This window comes from Motacilla alba, chromosome 1A, assembly GCF_015832195.1.
Source record: "Motacilla alba alba isolate MOTALB_02 chromosome 1A, Motacilla_alba_V1.0_pri, whole genome shotgun sequence".
NCBI classification, from domain to species: domain Eukaryota; kingdom Metazoa; phylum Chordata; class Aves; order Passeriformes; family Motacillidae; genus Motacilla; species Motacilla alba.
In genome coordinates, this window is record NC_052031.1 from 38,711,894 (window position 1) to 38,739,284 (window position 27,391).

Here is a 27,391-nt window from a genome sequence, read left to right on the forward strand (position 1 = left end):
TTGGTAATTAAAACCACAAACCAATCATGTCTAAAAGATAGAATACGTTTACAGTGAATAGGAATTTGCCCTACTCCTGTCTTACCAGTGGTTCTGTTCATTTGTTTCATGATTGTTTTTCCCCTCTGGTAACCTCTATTTCTTTTGGTTTAGAGAAGGATGATGTGTGCATCTTTCAAGAGGTCACAGTACTGAGTCCTGGGCAGTCAGTGATTCAGTACTTGGATGGAGACCTTTGTTACACTGTACAGTGTTTACAAGAAAAAGATCAGAACACAGGCTACAATGCCATGCATATCACAATGATGAACTGCTCCCAGCAATGTGAAGCTGTGAGTATTCTTAAAATGCAGGAAGGATGCAGTTTGTGAACGCAGCTGCACAACTAGAATAAAAGTTTTAGTGAAGGCTTTTGCTAGTCCTGTTTACTCAGCAAGAACTTGAGAACGTAGCAGTGATGATGTGTATCATGTGTCTACACAATTATTTTGAGAGGCAGTTTCTAGCAGCCTATGTAAACAAATCTGTCTAACTATCCATCCATCCATCCATCCATCCATCCATCCATCCATCCATCCATCCATCCATCGTTTTCCTTGGTGTTTTTAGTTTCAGAAACCAAAGCATTTCCATATAATGTATGTTTTAAAAGTACTAGCTTGTCTATTTCCTTTCCTTTCTTTCCAGCATCAAGTATATATTCCTTCCTTCAGTCACCATACTTGTTGTGGTATGTGTCTAAACGTGTCCTGCTCTTTTCACACAGAGAATGGAACACTGATTTTGTATGATGTAAGTGCCTCTGAACAGAGATAAGAAGCAACTGTAATGATACTATAGAAAGGAGTCTGACAGGCATTTCTTAGTTAACTCATGCAGTCATTCTTGCTTCATACCTCCTTATTGCTGGTTACACGCCTAGAGACTATTTATGATGTATGATTGGAAATGAGTGTGTTTATCTAAAGACCTGTCATTTCACATTTGTAAATGCCTTATAGCTTGTAATATATCCTGCAAAGATATGCAAATGTCATCATTTACTTAAGGCTGGATATGCTCTAATTGCAGAGCAGGGTTCAAATTGTAACTCTATACTAGGTACTGTGACTTAGATCTGTTGAGAGCTTCTAAGCCTACATGAGGACTTTATGTCCCTCTCTTCTGCGGGTCACTCTTCTCTTCCTGCTGGTTACTACAGAAAGAAAAAAATGCAAATTGAAGCTCTGGGGTTCAGGATCTTGATAGTGTGTTCCAGCATCCATATGCACAGAAATTCAGATGTGGCCATGACTTGGTTCATACTTCCAGTTGATTTCAGAGCAAAAGAAATGACTGAACTGGCACCAAGTCCTTTCATTCTGCAGTAGGGCACCCATGCTCAGCAGCATGCTCAGATGGAGAGTAGAGCCAAGGCTCCAGGGAGGAGTAGCCTGTGGTAGTTAGAGGATGGTCTTTCCTTTTTGCAACCTACGGGTGGTCTGCAGCAGACTTTCCACTCCAGTAGATGCTACAGCATGAGGGCAATACTCTTACAGATATTTCAGGTTGGAGATAAAGCTAAAGTGTTTTGGCTTTCCTAACAATGGCTTTGTTTTATATATTCAGGAAGGAAGCACCTGGACTTCCAACTGTACCAATTACAAATGTGTAAAGACTGCTGCAGGGGCTATTGTGCTGGGGTCAAGTGTTGTCTGCCCCCCATTTAATGACACTGAGTGTACAAAGGTTTGTACTTTCAGTAAGGTAAGTGACAATAATTGCTCTGGAGTTTGGCTTACACTCCACAATGCAGGCTAACTTTATGCACTTTCTTTAAATTAAAAAAGTGGTAAGTAAAAACATGTAAATGAGCAATTTGCAGTAATTTCCTAGACACCTGTTTTCTTTCCAACTGACAACGTATCTATGAGGAGTGTAAAAGTTTGGCTTCGGTATTGTTGATGACTGCTTTTAGAACTGGAATCATGCTTGACATACCACTATAAAAAGTGGTAATAGCTATGTCTTGCCTTATTATGGAATAATACTTTGCCAAGTTCATAGAACACACACAATAAATAAATTGGATTAATAAATCCAAAAATGCTCCATGTAAATGTCAGCTATAGAGGAAAGTCCTTAAGTTGTGCAATGGTTAAGGAGATGACTGAGTATATATAAACTTTATTACCTCTTAAACTAAAATTTGTGTAACATAACAAAAAATATCCAGGGTATCTACCTACATCAAATATTTAAAAGTATAAAGACGACATATCCATATAAACTGTTCTGAAGAACATGGATTCTTCACAAAGATTGCATATTTGTTTACAGTTTAATTTCTAATTTAATAATTCCCTAAATTTATAATACTTGTAAAATTTTTAACTTGCAGTGCATTCTATATTTAATATGAGCTACAAATAATAATAAATATATATGTAGAAGAAAGGGTAAGTACCATTGCTGCCTTGAATACAGATTATGCATTTAGTATTAGTCCTACTTATCCGTTCCATTTGTTTAAAAAAGTTCCTATTTCTTCCAGTCCCAAAGATGGTATTCTATTTAAAAATAATGCCTGTACTACTTTGAGTTAATGCTTGAGTTTCTTGAAACCATTCTGACACCATCTATTAGGTTAATATTTTTAAGAATGGAGCCCTAAAATTAACTTTCTGAATCAGTCTGACCTGTTTCTGAGAGATGCTGAGCATAGGCTTGAGCCAGTAGCTGAGAAGAAAAGTTTTGTCACAGGCAGTTTGGGATAATTCAGAAATATCTGAGTCTAAGTGCTCTTTTAAGAAGTTCTTGAACAACTTATTCAATGTAACAAGGTAAAAAATATATGCTCGCATAAAAAGATAGAAGCTGAAAAATGTCTGTTTTTTGTCTGTTGTTGTCCTAAGATAACATTAGCAATAGATAGCATCTATTTATCTTCTGTAGTCTGCTTGATATGCAAATCTGGGCTACTCACATGAATTTTTGCAACTATCCTAATAAATCTCCATGGTGGGGAAATAGATGGTAGTAGATTATATAAAAACATGCTTATTAAGTGACTTCTTCAAAGGAAACTAGATCAGATGTCAACTGAACACAATTGAACTTGTCATCAGTGATGAGTTCATTTTCAGTGTCAAAGGCTGTAAAGAATTTGTGAAACAAACCTTCAGCTGACCCATTTCTGTGTATCTGTTGATTTCAGTTGCACTATTTTGTATTCGTTTGATATCTTTAAAATGTGGAATGTCTTGAGATACAATTTCCCTTTGCATTGGGCCCAGACTTTTTCGCTATATTCTTCTTTTATTTTCCTAGAATGGAGGAATTGTGCAGACGTATAATGATGGCTGCTGCAAGACCTGTAAGTGATGAAGGCTGCAATATGTGCTAGTTTAGCTTTGGTTTTGGAGGGCTTATTTTTTAACCTCTGTTGCTGGGACATAAAGAGGGAAAAAGCATGCAGTTCCCCCTACAAATCTCATAAAATTGTTGTAGTTAACCTAACAACTCTTAAAAGATCTTGCTTAATTTGGCTGCTGACTTGGTGATTTTTAACATTATTGTTCTGGAGTATAATCAAATCTCTCCAAATATAACCCATAGAAGCTTAAAACTGATTCAATTAAAACAATTAAAATATTTTGTTAAGTTGGCTCTCAAATAGTGCCTATATGATATTCACCTTAAAAGACAAGAATTTTCCTCTTAAGAGTGATTCTTGATTCAATGACATATTGCAATTCATCTTCAAACTTAGCAATTTATTCTGCATCCCAAATACATATTTTCTAGGTCCAAAATACTGGAATGTTTTTTCTTAAATCCCAAATGAAGAAAAATTAGAGAAATACTGATGATAGCAATGCTTATGTAAAATCAGCCTTTTAATATCTATTAATGCATTCACATTTTCTGTGTCTAACTTTAATGTATGATTAAATGTGACTCAAACTGACATAAAGGTTTCACAATTTATGCAATTTTAAAAATAGATTGAGAACAAACTGGTTTTCTCTGCAGTTTTGACTAGAATAATTTTTATTATCTACTTATATAATTATGCATATGTGTGTATATATATCTATATATATATGTTTATAGTTTTTAAAACTAATTCTGTAGAGCAATGACATGTTCAGAATTACAGAAAATCTTAACCCTCTGTTTTGGCTTTTTTTGTGTTCAACATTAGAGTAAAAGCAAATTAATCTTTGGAAATTTTGTATACAAACCTTTACTTAATATTATTGAATAGCAAGTTGCAGATTTATAACCAAATATTAACTGAAGTGCAATATATGTAACATAATTTGGAGAAATAAGGGGAAGTAGTGATATTTATAAAATACAGAACAATACCAAGTTTCCAAGCTATGTGAGTATTAGAAAGGAAACTGCAAATATTGTTGTTCCATTGTAACCAAAACATGGAAAATGAAAAATATTTTAATGCAACAGAATATGTTTTATTATTGAGAATCACCACAGAGAAGTAACATACCAGAATTTTACTAAAATCTTACTAATTAATAATCTTTCTCTCATGAGATAAACTGTGTAGGAAAAAAAAAATCTGCCCACCCCCCTCCCAAAAAAAAAAAGAAAAAAAAAAAGGTTGTTATTATTTAGAAAATTAGTCTTAGAAATTATTAAAATTATTGACTGCCTGGTTCTCTGTTGACCAGGAAAATTTACCATTTTGGCCATATTCTGTGGCCTCAGGAAAGGCATTGTTATACTTCAGAAATACTTGCTGAGGTGGCTGCTAAAACTGCCAGATATCATTCATACAATTATATGCTTTTTTATTTTGTTTTATTTTTAACTAAAAGCATGTGCCCTGTGGTGAAGCACTTAAGATAAGAGTACTTATGAATAGAGCTTGCAACACATTGGGATTTTAACGGGAGCAAATAACTTTTCTGAAAGAGCTTGATTTAATGCATGCAAAGTGAGTGCATATATTTAATTCTTACCTTGCCATAGACAGACTAATTCCAAAAGTTTGGTTTAAAAGCAAGCATTCCCGTTTTGTGTTAACCAGGAGAATAATAAAGTATAGGCCATCTTTAGTGAGACTTGAAGCAGCTGCAGAGTTTCTAAATTGTAGAAGACTAACAGGAAAGCTCATAATCTTTTGCTAAAAGAAAAATTGCAGTTGGCAGTGTAAGAATTAATGAAGTATCATTTATACAGAAATGTTTTTATTTCATGAGAATCTTCTATTCCTAATGATTCTGCCAGGTTCTGGATTGGGTCTATTACCCTTTGCCATTAGTCCAGTAGTGCCTACTGATAGTATTAATTGTGAACCAGGTATTATTTTTAATAATGTATTTTCTTTCTTTCTTTTTTTTTTTTTTTCTAATAATATAAGCACTGTTTGATATGTGTCATAGCTGTCATCATTATTGGATATTACCATGCAGTTAATGGTTCTGGGCCTGATACTGAGAGATGCTGAACCTCTGCTGGCCTCCCAAATCAGTGGTTTTCTAAAGCCTGGTTAAGATTCACTGCTCAGCACCTGTCAGAATTAGGTTCATCCATTTCTGGTATATGCTGTTGATGGTTACTCCTGCTCATTGTTGAAACTGGTGTTATCACATGAACTTACTGTACAGGGTAGTTTTAATGAGAAATGTTACTTTGGAAAAATCATAATTCTGAATACTGTTTCCAAGAGATTCTAAATATGATCCCATGTCTCTAAATTTAATGATGGGAATCTTTTTGCCTTAAAATAGAGCAAGAATGTGTGTTATTGTCTGGTCTCACCTTTGCAGATATGGGCTTATGCTGTATTTCTTCTTTGTCACAAATAATATGTTCTACAGAGTTACAAAAATATTGAGGGCAGGGGTGGGGAGGGGGACACAACACATACAATTACAACCCCAGGGCAATATATACTTTTTATACCAGAAATTACAGGGTGTTACAGAACTGTTGCAGTACAGTCCTAATTCTTTGCTTTTTAGGATAGATGAGTCACTAAAACTCCTTCTTCAAATAAGGAGTGAGTAAACAAAGCACATCTGATACTGAAATGCAGATCTTTCCAATTCAAGGTTGGAGAGAGGAAAGTATAGCAGCAGAGCTTTTGTAAGACATCAGCACTTTATATGCTGAAATGTTCGATATACATCTCTACATGACTTGTAGCAGTACCAAGGTTGCACTGTCTACAGACAAGCTGGCAAACACTTTCAGACTGAAACATCACAGGAGTTTTTTAAAGTGTTTCTGAGGAAGAAAAAGCAAGATGTTATAGTCTAAGAACTTCTCTCATACTGTTAGTTCAGTAACAGAATTTTGTTTGATTCTTTAATGCACTTGTTAAAATCTATCTGTACTCTGCAGCCAACTTAATTTTTCAGTTCTTAATGGAGCTGTAGTTGCAGAATATCTTGGTTACTCAGAGATAATTTATCTTATTAAAGTGCTCTCAAGCTTCTGCGGAACAGAAGAGTTGTTTTTCTGTACACCCAACCTTGAAGGAAGGTCAAGAAACTACTGAAGAGTGCTTATTATTTTATATGCTGTATGTCCAGAATGGTTACACAGCAAAACTAACAGCTCGTTTTGATGGGTAGTGGATGAGGAGATCAAAATAACTGCTCTTACACAGATAGTAAAAATGATCTGATACAGAGTGAAGCATAAAAAAAATATATGTTTAATTGTTTCAGTATTGTATTATGGCTTTGACTGTGTTAAAAAAATGGCTTTTCACTGTACAGCTATATTTTTCAAATAAAAAAAGCTCAAAACCCTCCTATCAATATCTCCAAACTGAATATAAAAATTCAGTATTTCCTTCATCCTAGATCTGTACGCTGACCTCATGTGCTACATGCTTCACATCTGGTGATAAAAAGTGTATCATATTTAGCAAATAAATGCATGTCTTTCTTTCAAAGCTTCCTAGAAGGACACAGTTCTCAAAAATATATTGAAACAATATAATTATATTTCATTTTTAGTCATGAAAAATAGCATGACGATTGAAATCACATTCACACCTTCACCTTCTTAGATGTTAAGTTTTGATAATATTTTAAAAGGCAGGATCAAAATCCTATTTGCATTCAACATTCCCAATAAAACAGAATTAATTCTAATACTATTAAAATTACTCAATACATTTTTTCTAATTGCTTATATTTCTCTTGCCATATGTGCAATTTAAAAACATATTTATAGTGTAATAGTTCATAGTTTATAGTTTTATAAACTATGAAGCATATTCATAGTTTAATGTTTAAAAAATTTGTATAGCTTATTTGGGGCATTTGATGCTCATATGTGCCACCTAAAATAGGTAATACTGCACAGCACCTATGTATTGATATGTAATATTTAAAAAGAAAAATATGGAAGTAATAATTTCTGTACATTAATGAAAACAAAGTATAACTATTTAAATTATGTTAATATCTTCAATTTTTTAAGAAACAAATACATTACAGAAGATGTATTGATTCAGTATGCATTTTTTGTATTTTATCAGGCAAAAAGGAAGAAAGGATTTGCCAGAAAATGACAATCAGGACAACCATAAGAAAAAATGACTGTATAAGTCAAAGCCCGGTAAGCATAAAATTTCAGTACTGGGCCTATGGCATGCCAAGCCAAGCATTAGTAAGTTGGTTATAGTTAACAAGAAGCAACAAAAAATGCTGCTTTCTTCTCCAAAGCAATCCCTTGACTCTACAAATGTTATCCTACCATAAATGGAGTAAAACTAGCTATTTCTATTACTGAAAGACTGAGCCCTCCTGCCTGGAGGAACACCTGGCTTCACATAAAAAATACTGACCATAATTACTTTAACTAAGGAGGCACTGAACTCTCTAGTGTGAAATAATACCCTGCTCTGAAAGAGGAGCAGAAATGTTTCAACTTAAAATGTGATGAAACTGCTGCATTCCTCTTTGAAGACCTTCATGCTCTCTGTCTTCTCCCTCACATAGCATGGGTTTCCATATCATAAATTCATAATGCCATTTATTTATGGGTCTGCTAAAGACACCTTATTTCTCAGCTTTGGTGTAGCCCCATCTACAGACCCCAGGAAATTTCTGAGAACCAAATGTGCTTCTCATGTAGCACTTGGAAGGGAAGCAATTGACAAAAGTATCTCAAGGCTTCCAAAAGGCCTCTGGCAAGATCCTGTTGGAGAACCTAAGCAGTCCTTAGGGAAGAGGCAAAACGTCATCACATGTAAAAAGCCATCCTGATAGAAGGTCAATGGTGATATGTTCAAATTTTAATTGTAGGAGTTCATGGTGTATTTACTTAGTTTTAGAAGGATTGATAATGAGGGAGTATAAATATATCGATGAAATTAGAGTAATTTGTCATAATTAAGAGATGAGTCTGGAGAGCTTCAGTGCTACTTCAACAACCTAGGGTAAGAGACAGCAATACAACAAAACAAAGACATGGTATTGACAGAATCAAGAATATTAAAATGAAAGATTTAGTCAAACCTCATAGGTTTTTTAAGCCAGGTGAAAAGATCCTTGCCCTTTCATCCAGTTCTATGACAAGCTCTGCTCTCCGGCAGACAAAAAGGCTGAAAGCTGTGGCATTTAGGCACATGGATAGGCAGTGGAAACAGGCTCATTCTAATGTATTTTATGAATCAGTGCTGCAGTATGAGAGGGGGCTCTGCTCAGCTGTGGTCCCTCTACATTGCTGCAGAACTAAAGTGTTCAGAGAGGAGAAACAAGAATGTTGGCCAGGTCATGTCTTAAATGGTACATCAAATGAAGCCTTCCTTTTCATCTTTATCTTTTCTTCTCTCTCTACCACCTTCCAAAAACACCTGCCACCCTCCCACCTTTATTAGAGCCCCCTTTTCCCAGTATCTCCCTGTTTCCAATTTCCTTGGTGGCTGCACATCCTTTACACAGTCCAGATTCCCTTACCCTTCCTACAGAAGTACCTCCAGATTTTCATGTTCTCATACCCTAAACTCCCCTTCCTCTCCTCTCCAGCTCCCCCACTGTCACTCTTTTTCCATCGTGCAGTTTTGGCCCATCAAGTAGGGGTATCTGCTGTGACTGGCTGGGAACTACATATGTGTTCTTGGCCAGATTACTGCTGTCAAACTTTGGATGGGGCTGAGCATGATTGCATTTTATAATTAATAACTGGGATTGCTAGTGCTTAGGAAAAAGTCTTCTTTTATTCCTGTCAAATCTCAGGAAATTTCAAAGTTATAAGAGTAATCTTTTTGTCTAATTTGTATGGGTATGGGAGGTTTCATCACATAGGAAGGGAAGCTTGGAAGGGAGAAGCTCAAAGCATCTTTCATATGCTCCACCTGCAAAAGAAATCAGATTTAAATCTGTTACCAAGAGAACTAGACCTTGTATAGCCATCATTGATTTCCCAGCATTTGAACTCTGCTTAAGTTTAATTAAATTTTTTTTCTGCCAACATATCAACTAAGAAAATACTTCACATAATGTAACAGTGAGACAAAGCCTTGCTCTGATGAAGTCTAGAGCACAAATAATTTTATAGGTAGTCTGTGGCCTAGCTGATTTGTTACTGCATGTACTTTTTGGATATATTTCTTTGAGTGATAACACAGCCCTCAGTCACAAACATTACAAATAAGAAAGGGAAAAGCTTTTGCACTGATATACTTTTTCAAGGAGAAAGATAAACTTCCCTTCATTTTACTTAGATTAATTTAACTTTTTATCTGTGGACATGAAAAGGACATGGATTCAGCTGTGCTGTTCCAAAGTTATCAATGGGGATTCAATTTTGGTATCCGTAGCCCAAGGTTGAAACAAAACACATGATTAAACAATAAAGAAAAGTTTAATTAAAAATATTTTAAATGTGGCTAAACTTAGAATGAATGAATTTTGGAAGATAAAATATTTTTTAAGACCAGAGTCCTTTTCAAATGTAAAAATGTGTTTTAATCACAAAGAATTTTGAAATGTAATATTTTTATAAAATTTTTTGAGACTTCTAGTTTTAATTCTTATTCTTATTTCCTTTTATTTTACTCATAGGTAAATGTGGCTTCTTGTGATGGAAAATGCCCATCTGCAACAATTTTCAATGTCAATATTGATAGCCATCTAAGATTCTGTAAATGTTGTCGAGAAATTGGAACGCGAGTCCTGACTGTGCCCTTGCGCTGCTCAGGAAACGGCACCGAAATTCTGTACGTCATTCAAGAGCCCATAGACTGCTCATGCCAGTGGAACTGAACCTTGCTATGGACATGATTTGGCTTTCACCAGACACAGTTTTTTGGTCATGGATGGGTATAGTATTCTGCAGGGAAATAGAAAAGGCATCAGTTATGCTTTATAATGTAACTTTTCCCAAATTTAGCAAAGATGTTATTTGTTCTTCAAATTGTCTTTGAAAATATTGGCAAGAATAGAAAGAAAAACATAAATCCTGTTGAGCAAGGTGTAGTTTATCCATCATTTATTTCTACTCAGCGGCTTTCTGATGAGGTGGTGAAAAAAGCTGGTTAGTATTTCCAGTATTTTAAAATTTTGGATCATGGATACCTATCAAAGTAGAGAATTTCTCAAAGCATTTCTCAGTAGTTCATTTACTTAGAGGCCTCCAGCTGAAAACCATCACCAGTCCCATGTTTAAATGGGAAAGAAGGATATTAGGATTTTGAAAGTGACTGAATTAATTAATTGTTAAAATAGTGGGTTCAACTGTAACATTTTTTACCTTGCTCAAAAATCTATCCTTTGTCCAGTAAGCTGTTGTCAATGGTTGGATTCTGCTTACGCTGTAAGCCACTGAGAAACAACATGACTGTGATCTGTAAGTACTTGTAGGAAACCTCCAGAGTATATAGCAGAATCATAAGATCTTGAAACCTAAGATGTGTTTAATTTTTATGGATATTATAAATATTAAGTATGACTAGGCAAAAGCTGAAGAGTGATAGCTTTTGTGCATTAAAATATCTGAAAGCCATTTCTACTATGAAGGTTTCCATTTTATATCCATTTTTTCACTTTTCACAGAAAAGAAATTGGCTGTTTGCTAGTATAGAATAAGATTATGTGTATATATATATTTATTAAAAAAACCTCACAATACTGCACATTTCAAATATTCATAATGGGCTTCTGTCTCCAGTCTGAAGATTTGTGTTCAATGTATTTTTAATTTTTTTTTCAATACAGATATTTAGACTATTGCCTGAATTTAGGATTCATAATTTTTGAGTCCAAGAAAAAAAGTCAGGTAAAATAAATGTATTGAAGGACTTAGGTGAGTTTTTCATGCTCAATCAAGCTGTAAATATCCATGACTCAGCACGTTAAGGTGAATATCATCTCCCTTTTACTCAACATACTACATAACCTGCTTTTAAAAATAAAGGATACAAGTTTAAGCTTGTTTTTAGAAGATGAATTTGCTTTACAAACTCACTGAATGAAAATTATATTAATTATGACAGTATTTTCCTTATCAATTTTCCTTTTAACTGTGTCAGAATTTAAATTCTTGTCTAAAAGTTTGAAAATCTTCTGACAGTTTTGATCTCAAGCTGTCATAATTTAATGATGAAAAGGTTGGATCATCACATGGGTTATTACAGTGAAATACATGCAATTAAAACTGCCTTAAAATCCAAGGCTATGTTTCTACTTTGTGTGAAAAATCTTTAATTGTTTGCTACGTTCAGTTTGATGGCTTATAAAGAAAAATAGCTTATACAGAGAAATCAGTCATTATTAACAAGACTCATCTACTCATCCCTATCACTAAAAATAGTGACTTGGTTTAAAAATTATATAGCAATCCATTGTAAAATATCACCAAAATATGTAACCATTATAAAGAAATAATGATCAACTAGTGGTCAAAATAAAGTGACACTTTGAGAAAGCTTATGCTTCATCTGCATGTTTTTATATTTGTATGGCAGATATTTCAGGTTGTATTATATACCAGGGCCTAGAACCAAAATATTCTCTGATACTGCTGTCAGATTTCGTACATAGAAACTTTTCATGCAGGCAAGAAATAAAAGTTCAATCATAGTCACAGCTGTAATGTTGGTGTACTTGTACAGCAAATTTAATGATAACTTAAAAACAAACAAACATACTTTTGATTTTTTTGAGATAGAAGTAGGTATCCTATACTTGCATTGAGAGATTTTGGCCCAAATCTAATTAATTAATTTAGGATTTGATAAAAAGAAAGCTTTAAAAATATAGCATTTTTCAATATAATCATCAAACATTTTCATTGAACAGCTGTGGCCTTTTATAGGCCATGTAAGCCATTTGCTTTTCTAAGATTTAGAACTGTGTTTGTAATTGAGAAGAATGTAATAAACATTATTTTGCAGAGTGATAATAAATCAGTGTTGATGCAATTAATTAAGTTTTGCCACAAAGATGAATGCTAATGCAAAACATTAGTAAAGCCTGGAAATTATAAAAGAAGTTATGTTAAAAATTAACTTCATGAAAACCTGCAATGAGATAAATGCTATTAAATTATTTTTTTTTCCCACTTAGACAATTTGCTTTTTTAAATGCAACAATCAGTCCCTGTGTCAGGATGGTCCCTGAAGCCTACAGCAAAATCTTACATCTTCAGTGGAGCTGGATAGTGTGGCTCTCAGATCGTCTTTCATTTTACTGTTAAACTTCAAACTTGGCCTGTTTTGGCTTTGTCAGAAAGCAAATATCTATTATAACCCAGGAACGTTTCCTGGAAGGCCACCCAGCCCTTTTGTCTCTAGGAAGGTGCCCCTGGCAGAATGTGATGTGTTTTGTGTAACGTGAACGAGCCCTTGCAGGCGTTGCACCAGAGAGAAGGTTTGAATGAGCCTGCAGTGTGGCAGGACTGTTCTGCTCCACGTTTCCTCTGTCTGCAACCTACATGTAACCACATATGCAGATTATGATTCTGTCTTGGTTTTCTCACGTCTCTTCAACCCTGAATTCCTGCCTCAAGCCCTATCCTCAAATTTTTTGTAACAGGTGTCTTGTGAGCTGCTTTGGAAAGCTGATGCCACTCAAATCTTATTTGGAGAAATACCAAAATTAATTAGTCTGTTTATTATTGACCAAAAGAGCTTTAACACCCACAGAGTTCCCTCCCTTCTACCTGCTCTGAAACTTAAGCTAGCATAATTTCTACTCCCCTAAAAAGAAAGCTGGGAAGGCATGCTCCTGAAACTCCCACACTGCCATTGAAAAATGCAAGGAGCTGTGCACCATGCAGTGGAGGCCTTGTGCTGGAGTCCCACCACGCCCTGTCATTTCTCCTATTTGTAACTGTTCCTACATTTCTGTTCTCCTGCCTCTGCTTGAAAAGAATTCCTACAATATAAAGGTTTAGCCATAAAACGCAGATATTTTAGGGATTAACATAAAAGTATCTCTACACTTAAGTTGTAACTGAATGTGCTTCTATAAAACGGTAAGTCTCTGCCATGTTATTTATTTTAGACTTTTATAATTCCATTGCCTTTTTTACCAGGTAATTTGTTAAGACCAACTATAGCCTCAATATACAATTAGAATTTGAGGCACAGCTTTTAATATTAGGTGTAAGGCACTTACTGTGTGTTTTCATTAATAAAATCTGAGAGTACAGCTATACAGGCAGCTGATATTCCCATTGTTAGCTAGCCAAATATGTATACTAAGAATAAAAATTCATAATAATTCATAATAGAATGCATATAATAATTCATTTGCATGATTTATTTCCACATTGCAGACAGAGTTCTTCTCAAGCACATGCACCTGTATTTTGGTGAAAGTTTAGGGCAGGATCAGGCCTGAGGTTTGGTGTTTGAGCACAGTTGCAAGCAGAGCTTCAAGCCACACAACGTACTGAGAGCAGAAGCATTTACAGCAACCTGCTCTGGGGTTACAAATGGTCACTGTGTTCACAGGGCTTCAGCAGTGACAAAATTCTGTTTCAGATGTGTCTCCTTTCCCCCTTCTTTCACAACCAATTTTTCCTGGCACTCTTTTTTTTTTTCCTGAACTTCTGCCCTGCCGAAAAGCTTAACTTATTGCAACTGTAGTTATTTTTAATAATTATTTTATTATTACTCATTAGTTCTGTATGATTCTTCCCATCTCTTTTATTTCCATCTTGCCTTTTACAAGAATTTAAAGGACAAATCCAATTTCCATAAACTACAGAGATTCACCTTTGTGTAAAAACTTGCTGCCAATTAAACATGTAGATACCACTCAGGAATACCACGGCAATGGAAAATATTGACTTGAACTAATTTTTTCAAGTTCTGTCTCATCAAAATCTTTTTCAGATGTTACCTTGAGATGCTGCTGCTGCTGCTGTAATCATGTATGTGTATATGTCCAAGGAAAAAATCCCATAGGAGCGTGTTCTAGGGGACAACAAATAATTGAGTTGTCACATGTAACTATAGCATTATGGAGGACAAAGCATGAAGGTCAGAACATAAACGGAAAATTTGTACAGTTACATACTCCCAACTATTCTCTGGAATATATTTTTTAAAAAAATCACAACATGTAATTAAAAAATCTTTTGAAGGGTAGACTTCAGCACATTAATGCAAGAGAAAAAAAGGGTTTTATTGAGAAAAGGTTATGGTTTGTGCGTAACAGTGTGTACTAAATTTTGTCTGAACTTTCTTTAAATGCCAGGTGGAATGTACAACCTGACTATTGAATAAGAAAACTTAAAAAAATATCTCTCCATTAACAGGTCACCAGATTTTAGGAAGGAAATATATATTCAGAGCTGTAGGCCAATGGACTGTAGCAAATAAGATACATTGACTAGATCTTGGCAGCAATGTACTGATCATTTAGGAAGTGCCGTTTTCGCCTATTTGGAAAAAAAATTTCTACATATAGACCAATTAGTTGGTCCTATATTAGCTGGAATCAGTGGTAAATGTTTCCCTAAGATCAGAGATTTGAGAGTCCCGCTTCAAGGAGATAGCCTGAAAAAATGCGTTCTATGTGTGGTTTATAGTTTTACGAGTACTTTTTTTATGGGGGAGCTTGAAGAGCTGCTTCTGTACTGATGTACTCACACTCTGGAGAAAACCAATTCACCAGTAGTGAATGGTGTCATGACTTATCACCAGAAATGCTGAATAAAAGGAATGTATTAATGTTTTGGGGAGTGTTCTTTTGATTAAGGTGGAATGTGCCATGCACACTTAATTTATTGGGGTTAACACAGAGAGGGCTTCTGCTGGTATTTTGAAAATCACTTTGTTAATAAAGTCTCCCTGTGTGCCTGATGATCACAAATTGCTCTGGAAAAAAAAATTGAGCGTCTGCTTTGCAAAACAGCTGAATAGGCAGCAGCTTACTTTTGTCATTGATAGCTAAAATAGCATTCAGTTGATTAGACCCATGTGCTCTGCTGCTCTGACGGGGGATTGACTCCATGTTTTGAGATCAGGGGTTTCATTGCAGCAGCTTTTGCTTTATTATGTATGTCTTTGAGTCTGGATAACTTAAAAGCTCAAAAATGGTATTTTTTTGATGAGAGTAAGCCTGCCTTGTTTACTACATTTTCTAAATAAAGCTTTAGTTGAAAATTTTATTCCTTATTTCACAATTCACAGTTCAGTGGGATACAGGTTTTAGTAAAAATTAGGAACAGCCCACTGAAAAACAAGATAGTATCTCAAGACAGAAGTATGAGGTGATGATAGCACAGGAAAATACAAAGTATGTAATGTGATTGTTGCTCTTTTTTATGGTACATTTATCCCATGGCATTGATTTGTAATTTATTTTATAATCGGTAAAAATTTTATCAGCTTATTAAACTGATTTAATTTAAAATAACATTGCAGAAAATAAATTTTCTATTAAAAATGTTATTTGGGGAAAGATTAGGGCACTCGGAAATATATTGAGGTAAGTTCAACTCTGTAATTGTTGTCTCAGGTCTGGCCAAAGATGAATGTCACCTAGTACATTTTTTCTGAGCCAAGTTTTTGTTCAGCAGCCTTTGGGAAATAGTTCAGTGGTCTTACTGCTATGAATTCTTTTCTATTCTTTATTTATAGTTGCTTATACTGGTGACTTTGTGTGGGACCTCTGTAAGGTCATAAGACATACCAATTGTTCTGCTACTGCGCTTAGTACTTCTGCAGAAAAGTGTTTTCAGGCTTATTTTGTACACTGACCACAGAACATCTTGATAGAAAGGCGTACTGTAGAAAACAACCAGAGTCTAAAGGGAAATAAGTGAGGAGTAGCACTGATTGCAATGAATTTTGATCTGGCAATTGCGTAGAAATGAAAAATAATTTTTTATACTGAGGGATTGTTAAATGATTTGTGAACAACAGGCACATCCACAGTTCACTGAAATTAAAGGATCTCAGGAAACTTGATATGAGCCTTGGGAAGAGGCAGGGTCAGAGCAAAGACACACATCTGGGCTGCACCATTGGCTGCCTCTGTATCCATGTGAAGTATAAATGTGTGTATTAGTTTTTCCCTTAGGATATTTGGACATGATTTTGCTTTGAAACTGTGGTGATACAAGCACTAAGGAGATACTGGGAGTATAACATTTCTTTCTCTATGGATCAACCAATTCTTCTTCTGCTTTTATTAAAATATTTGTTTAAGGTAAGGAAAACACTCTTTTTTAGGGGGTTGGGTAACTAGTCAAAGTTGATGGTTTCTGATTTGGCTGTTTTTTTTCCCCAGTGTTCTAGCTCTCAGTTCACAGGGAGCTCTCATTTAGTACTGAACATTCCCAGTCTTCTTTCTACTTCAGTAGTTGGAAGCTCTTTTGAGATTTTTAATCTGCTTTATTGCCTGCTGCTTTGGGTTTAATGTTGTTCCCCAGAAGAAGTAAGAGATCCCAGCATCTTTAAGTCACCTCTTAGACAGATATGGTATGAATTAAAAGCTTTAATGAGTTCATTATCATACCTCTGGCAATGGTAAAAAGCAGACCCTTGGGGAGGACTGTAAGAATAGCATAAGAAAATTATATATACACTATACCGTGTCAGTTTTCCACCATTTGCAGCTTAAGGACTTCTTGAGATGGGTATATTTGTAGTGCCGTTTGTGAGCTTCATTGTAGTTTCTTCTATGAACCTGAACTTCTGCAAACATGAGTGGGCCTCCTCTGACACCCCTTGACACTTTTACTGCTCATTTTAGTACTCTTGTCAGATAAACCACTTATTTTGTGAATAACTGTATTTTCCCCCCTCTTCTTTAAATCTGGAGCATTGCAGCTGTGTTTCATCCATCACAGTGCTTGTATTTGAAGAGAAAATGAAAATCAACCTCTGCACACTTTTGGCCACTTAAGATTTTATTGATCTCTGTTGTATTTCCCCTCAGGTACCTCTTTTTCAGACTGAGAAGCCTCCTTGAATCTCATGTTGAGACACAGTTGATAGCAGAAGTTGTGGATTGTTGTTTAGGTCTCCTGGCTCCTGTGTAGCTAGCCTGAAAATAGATTTAAACCTTAGGTCTTTTTGGTAAATTTAATAATTTTGTTTTTATTTTTTTAATTTTTTCAGTCTTTAGGTAAGGGCCTAAAATGTGATGGCAAGGTACTGGCAGCAAAAAGGAGCATTCTAAATCCCTCTCATTAAGTATAAGTATAGAAAAATTTTTCTGTACACTTGAAAATGCCTTTCTTGTTTTTTAGGTCTAAGTAGGATGTATTTATGTAGAGTAAAATGGCACACAATTGCTGCTGGTGAAAAATTATCAAAAATGGTTAATTCAATTATTGCCAAATATATTTTTCTTATCTTCAAAATCAGATTTTCTTACCATTTGAATTGTCTGAGCTAGACAGATTGTGTTTTCAGGGAATACAAGCCAGGTATACACCCAAGACGCTGAATTTAAAATCCTAAGTTTTCCTGGAAATATATTCCTTAAATACTTTTGTGTATGCCATCAGTACTATAAGTCCATTGTCTCATTCATTCCAGAGGTGGTATATACCCTCTTGTAAAGAATTTATAGACTTTAAACGCTTTATAAGCTTTACAAAGTTTATACTTCACAATGTATAATCTAAACTCTGAACGTTGAGATACTGATATAGTTATGTTAGTTACTCATTAGTTAAAGGAAGTTATGTTAAGCCAAACTGAATTCCAAAGTTACACTTAAAAATATAAACAACTGAGTTTTTTTGCTTTTTATGGTTTGGATTTTGTTTGTAGTTGTTGTTTTTTGTGGGTTTTGTAGTTTTTTTTCATGGTAGATTGCTTTACAGGACAACACAAAGTAATATAATAATAAAACTCCTAACTTTTTTTTTTTAGTGTCCTAGGGGCTTGCATTTGATTTTTATTTTGGTTTACTTTTTCAAACTAGATTTTAGGTTCATTACCAAGATGGCATGTATTTGTCATATCAATTCATTAAGAAAGCAAAAATAGACTACAAAAGAGAGAACTGCAGCATTTTATAAATGGTTTCTGGTAGGGATGGGCGTCACATACGCTGATTTCTTTGAATGTTACATGTGATTCAGGTCTATCTTAAATTAGATCAAAGCAGCCCAGAAATGAAATCCAAAATGAAATTCAGAGAAGGAAGCTGCTTCTCTGAAGTGTTAAGCCAATGTCCTTCGAAGGCAGGTAAAATTGTCAGAAAGGTAGTGTCAAAAATGCAGAGGACTTGTGTCTTGAATGAGTTCCGTTCTGCAAGAAGCTGAAGCACTGAATGAAATTCGCATTGCCTTGGCTAAATTAGATTGCTAGGGAGGTGTTTAATAAATTCTTTCTCTACATCTTGAAAATGGTTGTTTATTATTCTGAAATAGTTGAAAAATTTGAAAGTGGTGCAACTAAAGTTTTTAACATGCAATAGAAGACTGGGACAGAGACCTTCAGCACCTGACTGCCTATAACAGTGGTTTAAGTATGAACATTGCAAGTGAAATCTTTGACATTTTTTCTAATATGAAATGATGACAGGTTTCTGTCATATTTGGGTCAGCTGACATGGTTTTTCCACCTCTGGAGAGAGAAAGAAAACTAGAACCTGCACCTGCAGAACTTGTAAAATATTAGGAGGTCTCTGTGTGTCACACAGTAGAGCTGGCGATACTGGTCCATGTGAAAACTGTTGCTAGCTGACAAGTTCTAGGTAAAATTAATTAAAATTGACAGAGTTTAATTATGTAGTTAGAGTTATGTTTGCTGCATGTTCTACTAAGTTACATTCATGTATGTTTGTGTTACAGGGTGCAGAGTGTGTAGAATGTGACCAAGCGAAAAAGCCTCCTAGAAAAGTTTTGATGGAGTGGACTGAACTGCCCAAAGGAGAGGATCCAGACTATTATATTCTGACATACCAACAAGCAGATGCTTTCAGTCAAAAAGTATATTTTATCAATCTAAGCAATAAGTTGTTCCATGTTATTTAAGTTGTAGGTAGCAGTAATTAATAGCGCCGTGTGTCTGTTTTGTTTGTTGGTTTTTTCTAATAAAAAAAGAGTAAAATAGCAAATAAAGAGAAAGTTTGGAAAAAATATATTGGATTTTTAAAATTCATGTCATTTATATGTACCCCTACAGAGTCCTACTGGAGCCAGTGGGACTTAAAAGACCCTTGAGTATCCTGTTGAATAAGGATGCATAGTTAGTTATATGCTCAAAGTTAAGAACATGCAAGTTCTTCAAGGTACTGTGGTTTGAAGGAGGAGTTTAACTTCTCCAGGAGATGCACAGATGCTCCCCCTAGGTCTCAGCGGGAAGGCATTATTCTTAATTTGAGTGCAGGATGTCCTGGAATTTAAAGAAAATATGGAGATTTTAATATGAAGTTGTTTGTTATTACTGTGATTTCTAAAAGGCTTTATTTCAAGTGCATTGCATATTTTGCAGTGTAACAGCAGCCTCAAATTTGACATGCAGCAATATAAGCTCTCCTTCTAAAAGCTTCATAGATCACTTATAAACTGTATTTTTATTACTCTCACTAGATTCAGAAATTCTTTTAACTTGCAGAATGTAAGAAACATTTCTAAAGTTGAACGGAAACCTGTCAGTACTGCAGTTCTGCTCGAGGAAAATAGGAAGTATGATATTACAATAGAATCCATGAAGAATGGCCAAACCCTAAGCGTAAAATCATTTAAAACACGTAAGTCAAGTAGCCCCAAAAAATTGGTGCTTTGTAGCTAGTCTAACACTGAAGATTAATTAAAAACTAGGGGTTCAGATCCTGAGGTTATTCATGTATTTAGAAACTTTGCATTGATATATGTTTTCAACCATGAAGTGTTGAAGGAATAATTTTATATAATGTGTTTGGTTTGTGTAATAATTCTAAAATATGAGACTGATGTAAAAGTTTGTGAGATTTCAAATATTACAGGTTTTGCTATAGTACAATAATTCTAGAAGAAGAAATTTATAAAAGAGGACCATGGAAAAAGTTCCTTAAAACCTGGCAATTTCATATAACATAGGGCCATTGTCTTATATTTAAAAAAATTGTTTTAACTTTATAAAAGGCCCTCCTTAAAAAGGGTTAATAAACATCTTGAAGATCTTAGCATTGTGACTATACTGATCTATACATTCAGTATAAGAATGTATGAGTTTAGCCACTGAATTTATAAAAACTTAATTTATAGCTGTAAATCTGTTCAGGACCACAAGTCCCACTGGTTACTCGAATGAAGGGGCTTTCCAGTCTTTACTTGGTCAGTGAGAATCGTTTATAACATTACCTTTGGACACATTGCAAGCTGATACTATTGCATATCTTTGGAATACAGACTTGTATCTGAATTCAAACACCATAGTTGGGGAAAAAAATAGTAAAAGCACTGCAGGAGCCATCAATGGATGAAAGAACATTCAGCAAGCTACAAAACATGGTTATGCTGCTAATGTATTACTGCACTTGGCATCTATTATTTAACTGATATTCTATCCAAATATGTAGTTTTACAGTTAAAACACTCCTGAAAATGTGCACTTTAATCTCTGCTTGCTTCAGACATAAGTTAACATACCGTGAAAATAAAGGAAAACATGACTTTCTTAAATGTTCTTTCTACATTTCCTTATCTATTTGGGCTATCCCTCATCCCTTCTCAAAAGAAAAAAGTAATAATATTGATGAAATAAAGCTTCGAGTTAATTTTTTTTCTTTGTGGCAAACACAGTATTTTTTTTTCATTGTCTACTAGGTGGAATTTCAGAAAATGACATCAAAACATTTGTGACAGCTACCACAGTGTCTTTTAATTGGAGTAGGATGATCAAAGAATTTTCAGTTTCTCTTTTCCTGAATGGTACTTCCCAGATTATAAAAGGACCCAGTGGATTCTATGTATGGCGAAATTTGACACCTGCTACCATTTATACATTTAAGTTTATATTTGAACAATTAAATCCTGAATTTGTAAATGTGTCTCAGTCACTGGATATTCAAGCTGAAACAGGTATATATTAGAGTTTCTTGTAGTCACAGTGAATGCAAGTTAGTACTGCATATTTTCTAGAAGGGTTAAGAGTAAATTGTAAAATCCTGTATTCCAGGTAATGTATTTTAGTAGATATGCATGTTATTTCTAGAAAGAAGAAATAAATTGAATGTTAATGACACAGGAAGGTTATTTCTAGTCAATACTTCCTAGTATTTTAAGAGCAAGAATTCAAATTTGCATGTGCAAATATTTTAACTATATCTTTGCAGTCTGAAATAGAGTGAAGTCAATGTTGAAGTTAAGCCTTGCAATTATTGGAGTGTATGGGTTGAATTTGCTATGTAGTTTCAATGAAAAGGCAAAGAAAATCCTGAGTTTGGTAAGAATTTGGAACACTTTCTGAAGCATTCAAGATGATGGGATTTTTATTGTTGAGTGGCAAGCTTAGCTGTGCTGTTTTGTTAGAAGTGCTGTGAGGGAGACAAGATTCTGAGGATATTACAGCGTGGTTGTATATTCTCATTCCTTTAAATATGCTACTCTCACAATCCAACTTAGAATATTTACAATTAGATACACAAAGGAAGGAATTATATGCAATCAAATTCAAGGAAATAATTATTTTTCTAGATGCAAGAAGATATTAAAAGCAAATTATTTTTAAAATTAATTTTTATAATTAAAAAAGTTGAGTCATCAGAAACTAAACTTAGAAATTAATTTCTTTTCTAGAGTGTGACAATGATTAGTGGATCTCCTCTATATTTTTCTTCACTGGGTTGCAGTTGTAGCTTTTAATTCAGTCAATCAGATTTTTTAAAACACTCAGGACTTTGAAGGACTGTTGTTTTATAATCACTGAATGTTTTGGGGGGGGGTTGAAATAATGACCTAATTAAAGGCTATTGTCCTCAAAATGTGTAATTATAAGAAATCAGCATCACTTCCACGAGTAATACAGCATATCTTTAAAATCCTGTCCTTGTTCACCTGTAGGCACCTGTTCCCAAGGGTGGGTGGCATTCCAGAGCAGCTGCTACCAAATGAGTAAGGAGAGCAAGCCATGGAAGGTGGCACAACAAACCTGTGAAACCTCTTCACAAGGGGCACATCTTCTTGACATAGGGAGTGAAGAAGAACGTGGGTTTGTGTTGTCACATCTCCAGAAAATTGGTCGCATAATCATGTTATGGACAGGTCTTAATGACCTAAAGGTCAGTATATTTTATCATCTTTGTTATTACAGATGTGGCAGCAGGAGATTTTTCAAACAGAGGAGCCAATCTTTTGGAATAAAAATTACTAAAGAGTACATTGGTTATTTTTTCATATAGTTATTAGCAATTAGATGAAGAATAATTGTTTCTTTCTATTTAGAAATGCTGAAAATATTTAGAAGGTCATAGCTGGGGGGAAAAACCCATAGTGTAGACTTAACCTGTTTTTTGTTGTTTTTTTTGGTTTTTTTTGTTTGTTTTTTTTTTTTAGTGTGTGTGCGTGTGTGTGTGTGTGTGTGTTTCCGAGGATATTATTTTGCCTGTAGGTGGTGCTGCATTACCAGATTTCAGATCTCAGTCTACACACTTGTTACTACGGATATTGAAGTCTGGGGTTGGCTTTCTCAGTTTTGATGCAGGTCTGAAATGTTGAGTGTTGAGCTTAGTGAGGTCTGTCCAGTATAGATGCAGCAAGGTGGTTCTTGTAAAATATTTCCTGTTCCTTGTATTTGGGATATGAAAGTTCTTAACGCCACATCTGCTGTTACAAACTGATTCAGTGTGGTGTGGTTGTGTGTGGCTGGGGAAGAAATACAGACATAAATGAAAGTATTGGGAAATCTCTTGGAAAGATGGAGGCACAGTGCCAGAAATGTGGGACCCAGGCTTCTCAAATCACCCAGGTGATTTGGTTTAGTGAAAACTTACTTTGTGCTAAGTGTAGAGGGTTGGAAGAAAGCCAGTGGTTTTTGTTTTTAAAAAATCCCCAACCCGAAATCTAATTTTAATGTTGTTTTGGTAAAATTATTTAAAAAATATTTTACTGTGAAAATAGTAAAACCAAAGCAAACTTTCTGTGTAAGAGCAGGAGTGGTGTCACACCACCCGTCATAGAGATAGAAAAATTCCTTTTTGCAGACTGTTAAATAATGGAGCTGCACAAAGAAGTCAGAGTGGGATAGCATGCAGACTGAGGAAACACAAATCTGTCTAGGTTAGAGAAGCACTGTAACCATCCTGGTTAGTAAAGCACGAGGAATACACGCACTTTCCATGTAATAATATTTTGTTAATATGACTCCAAGGTCACTTCTCAAACTACTGTAAGTTTTACACCATAGTGATATTCCTTGTAACCACCTGGGTATTTTAGAAATAAGGTAGTATTTGTAAGAGGCTGTCAGAAGCATTATAATTTTTCAAGTTGGAAAGAGTACTAGAAAGTTGGTTTTTCTTAAGCTCTGATTACACAGAAATGAGTCAATTGCCAGTTTGGAATTTGACTGTTAGTCAACTGTTTAATCATTGCATGCATTTTTATGTTTGTGCAGTCAGTCAGTTAAATGAACTAGATGAGAACCATGTTTTAAGAATAACAAGGTATAATAATAAAATGCTTGTTTTACAATAGCTTCTTTCCTAAATATTTGTACTTAATTAGTGTGTTCAAGTGCTCTCTGAACATGTTTCAATCTGAAATGTCATTGTTGTCATCTGTTCTCATCCTATGAGAGCTCTGAATTGTACTTGCACCAAACTGCACTTACTCTGGAGTTCAAATATCATGGGACATACAGTACAAGTTGCAGGATTTCTTTAAAATCTGAGATTTGAATTGCAAATTCAATTATTTTTGCTTTCTCATTTGTGTTGGAAGCATTAGGAAGTTAAATCTCTGTTTCCAAAAAGAAATTTCAAAATTTCTATTTTTTCTCCAAGAACCCCAGAACTTGAAATACTTCCTGAAGAGAAGCTGGGGCTATAACCTACTCAGAAGATTTCAGCAGCCTCAGGAAAACTGCCAAGCACTGTGACACTGATAAGAATTAGCAACACTGTGAGCAGGATTAGTTCTGTAGCATTTGTATTCTCACAGTTTCTCCTTCTTTAACCCTACTTTGATCTGTATCTGAATTCAAACACTCTCTGATGAGTGTGATCATTCTGTGGAATGCAACAGAGACCCTGTAGGTGTAGGGTAGTGCATGAATGAATGGAGTGCTTTGGTGACACCCTCATGTCTGTTCTGACACTCGATGCAGTTCTTCAGTTAGGAAGTGCAAAAGGTAGCCAAAGACTGTTTAATTTTCTTTCTCTTGCAAGCCTTGCTGCAGAGGTTTGTGGTCTCCTGTGCTCGTCAATAATTCTAGTGTTTAGGAAAACCAGTACATAAAAAAAGATATGCAGCGATCTGTGTAGCATTTTTGAAATGGCAGACTATATGCACAAGTCCTGCTGAAAGACAAGTTCAAGTATTTCACACCATTGAAGATGTTCTTTGCTCTCTTGGGAAGTGAAAAATAGCACAATATTTTATTTTATTTTTTCAACACAACAAATTAATCGAAAAATAGGCTTATTCTCAACAAATATGATTTTTCATTTTCTCAGAGAAATGAGAAAAATGTTTTTTTTCCTCCCTCTTCCCTCTTCTAAGCATTTTTAATAAAAGAATAAACAACAGAAGTCTTAAAATCAGGGTGGTACCTCAGCTTTTCTCCATTGTAGTACTTAAAACATTCACTTAGCCTGTAGGACCACAGACTTGCAATGTCTGACAGCACTCATGCTCTTTTACCTGTGGAGAGTGCCTCAGTGCCATGCCTAAATGTTCTGGGGTTTCCATTAAGGCCCTGCAGATGTTAGAATATGTTAGTGTCCCGCAGATTGAAGCCTGTGTCCCACTGGAGGGCTCTGCCATGGGATGCTGGAAGCAGATTCCTCAAGCATCTTTCCTCCAAAATGTCATGTTGTGCCACCCTAGTGCTTGTAGAGCTCTGCTGGAAAAACAGAAAGTACCTCAAAGGTTGGAAACCTGGAGTGAGGTGAGTGTCCTAACAGCTGAGAAACCAGCAAACAGGAGAAGGGGAAAAGATGGATAGCATTTCCTCATCTGATTGTGAATCTAGCCATGGTTTTTCAGATAAATATTTTTGTTTTCAGACTCAGTTTATGAGTACTTTTGACTGAGTGATTTTTAAGTGAATGCCCTTTTTAGAAAATTATCCATACAAGATTATTAATCTATTAGATAAATAATGATTTTTAAAGTCTTGTTTGTACAGATAAAGCACACTCATGTGGCTTATATTATATTATATTATGCTATGTTATATTATTATCTTGTAATTTTTTGTGATAGAAGGGATGGAATTTTAGATTGGAACCTTTATTAAAAATAGACCTATATAATCAACTTGTATAAATGAAGTACATAATTTTTTGATATTTAGGAAAATGCTTGCAGTGAGGGAAACCTTAATAATTTACGAATGTAATCTAAAAATGTCTGGGTTTTAATTTCCTTTATTTCAATCTAGGAAGAAGGTCAGCTTGTGTGGACAGATGGATCTCCTTATCTTCTAAAAGATGGTATCTCATCTCTGTCAATGATACCAGAAAATCAAACTGACTGCTATGCCCTTCAGAGAGATCCCACTGGCCCAGACTATTTCTTCACAGGATTTTTCTGCTATGTCCAGCTCCCCTATATTTGTGAATATGAATGTAACTATATTTTTTCAATCTTTTGCATTAATTCGTAAAAGCCTTGCCCTGATTAAATTTATATTTTAAGATACAAACATAAAAATAAAATGGTTTTAATGATTTTAAATTTTTTTTTCGATTTTGATGCTTTTTTTCAGTACCTGTGGTACCAGAAAACTTCATGTTTGATGTGCATGATGTCAAGACAACTGAAGCTGTATTTGTGTGGAGCAGTATGGACATGTGGCTTAAGTCAGGCTTTACACTTATACTTAAGTACTACTTTGATCAGTGGAAACCATACATTCTGAACTTGCCTGTGAATACAACTCAAATAAAAATTGGGCAGCTGTCTCCAGGCCTTCACTATAGTTTCTTATTAGCAGCAAGGATCCCAGAAGGAGCACAGACTAGCTTAAGTCCAATTCTGAAGGTAGAAACAAGTAAGTTACAAAAATAAATAGCAGTAATAACCAAGTAACCATATATATTTCATATTTTCCCTTTAATTGCACTGTTTCCTGTATTGTCTGTTTATCAGTATTCACTGTCACTGATACACTGTCAAGGTTGCTTTGTTAGATTTGCTCTAATAGTATTTAGCCTGCATGTAAGTGTGCATTGTTAGGTTTTCAGGCTCTATTTCAAACCAACAAACAAACAACCAGGTGCAATAAAACACCCCACAGTTATTGATGAAAGGCACGAGAAACTATTCTCATATTTCTGTTCCTAATCTTATTCAACAGGGCCCTTGCACTCCCAGAAGTTAGAGGCTACATATGTTTCATCTACAGAAATACATTTAACATGGAAGTCTCCACAGCATTCATACAGCATTTCTTTTCATCACTACCTGGTCAGCATATTGGATACTGAAACCAACAACTGGGAACAGCTGCCAGTTGAAAAAAGCAAGACTTCAATCGTCATACAAAATAGAAAACCTTATCATCAGTATCAGTTATATTTACAGAAAGTAGCAGAGAAAGGAACTCTAAGCTGCCATGAGAAGCCTATATTAATCACAACAGGTGATGTATCAATTTTCTAGTTGTTTTATTTCACTAGACAGAGTCTAAATTGAAAATACAAGGCATAAAGGTGTTTTTAAAGCCATGTCAGATTGTGGCTGTTGGGATATTCTTCAGAACCATCCAAAATTTTGAAAGTACCAATCTCTTTATTTATTTATTCATTTGCCTACTTAAAGCATATTAATATGAACTAAAGAAGCAATATTCTGC

General features: G+C 34.9%; 2 protein-coding genes across 7 annotated transcripts in view; both read left to right on the top strand.

The window, feature by feature from the left end:
* Positions 1-11,644, top strand: part of OTOGL (otogelin like) — a 94,262-nt gene extending 82,618 nt beyond the window's left edge. Inside the window, exons 54-60 of the mRNA XM_038154548.1 lie at positions 154-332; positions 688-792; positions 1,609-1,728; positions 3,310-3,355; positions 5,239-5,310; positions 7,508-7,587; positions 10,038-11,644. Coding sequence (XP_038010476.1) covers positions 154-332; positions 688-792; positions 1,609-1,728; positions 3,310-3,355; positions 5,239-5,310; positions 7,508-7,587; positions 10,038-10,238 — 803 coding nt within the window. The 3' untranslated portion in view covers positions 10,239-11,644. The remainder of the gene's footprint in view (positions 1-153; positions 333-687; positions 793-1,608; positions 1,729-3,309; positions 3,356-5,238; positions 5,311-7,507; positions 7,588-10,037) is intronic.
* A 4,839-nt stretch (positions 11,645-16,483) lies between these two features.
* The window catches only part of PTPRQ (protein tyrosine phosphatase receptor type Q), a 128,440-nt gene continuing 117,532 nt past the window's right edge, over positions 16,484-27,391 (top strand). For 2 of the 6 annotated variants that reach the window (XM_038154558.1, XM_038154561.1), the window contains exons 1-8: positions 16,485-16,637; positions 19,240-19,377; positions 20,006-20,141; positions 21,199-21,453; positions 22,435-22,652; positions 25,976-26,162; positions 26,303-26,587; positions 26,894-27,178. In XM_038154558.1, coding sequence (XP_038010486.1) covers positions 16,590-16,637; positions 19,240-19,377; positions 20,006-20,141; positions 21,199-21,453; positions 22,435-22,652; positions 25,976-26,162; positions 26,303-26,587; positions 26,894-27,178 — 1,552 coding nt within the window. In that variant the 5' untranslated portion in view covers positions 16,485-16,589. Of the gene's footprint in view, positions 16,638-19,239; positions 19,378-20,005; positions 20,142-21,198; positions 21,454-22,434; positions 22,653-24,374; positions 26,163-26,302; positions 26,588-26,893; positions 27,179-27,391 lie in introns of those variants that run through there. The other 4 variants (XM_038154564.1, XM_038154560.1, XM_038154563.1 and 1 more) reach the window with 4 other exon arrangements.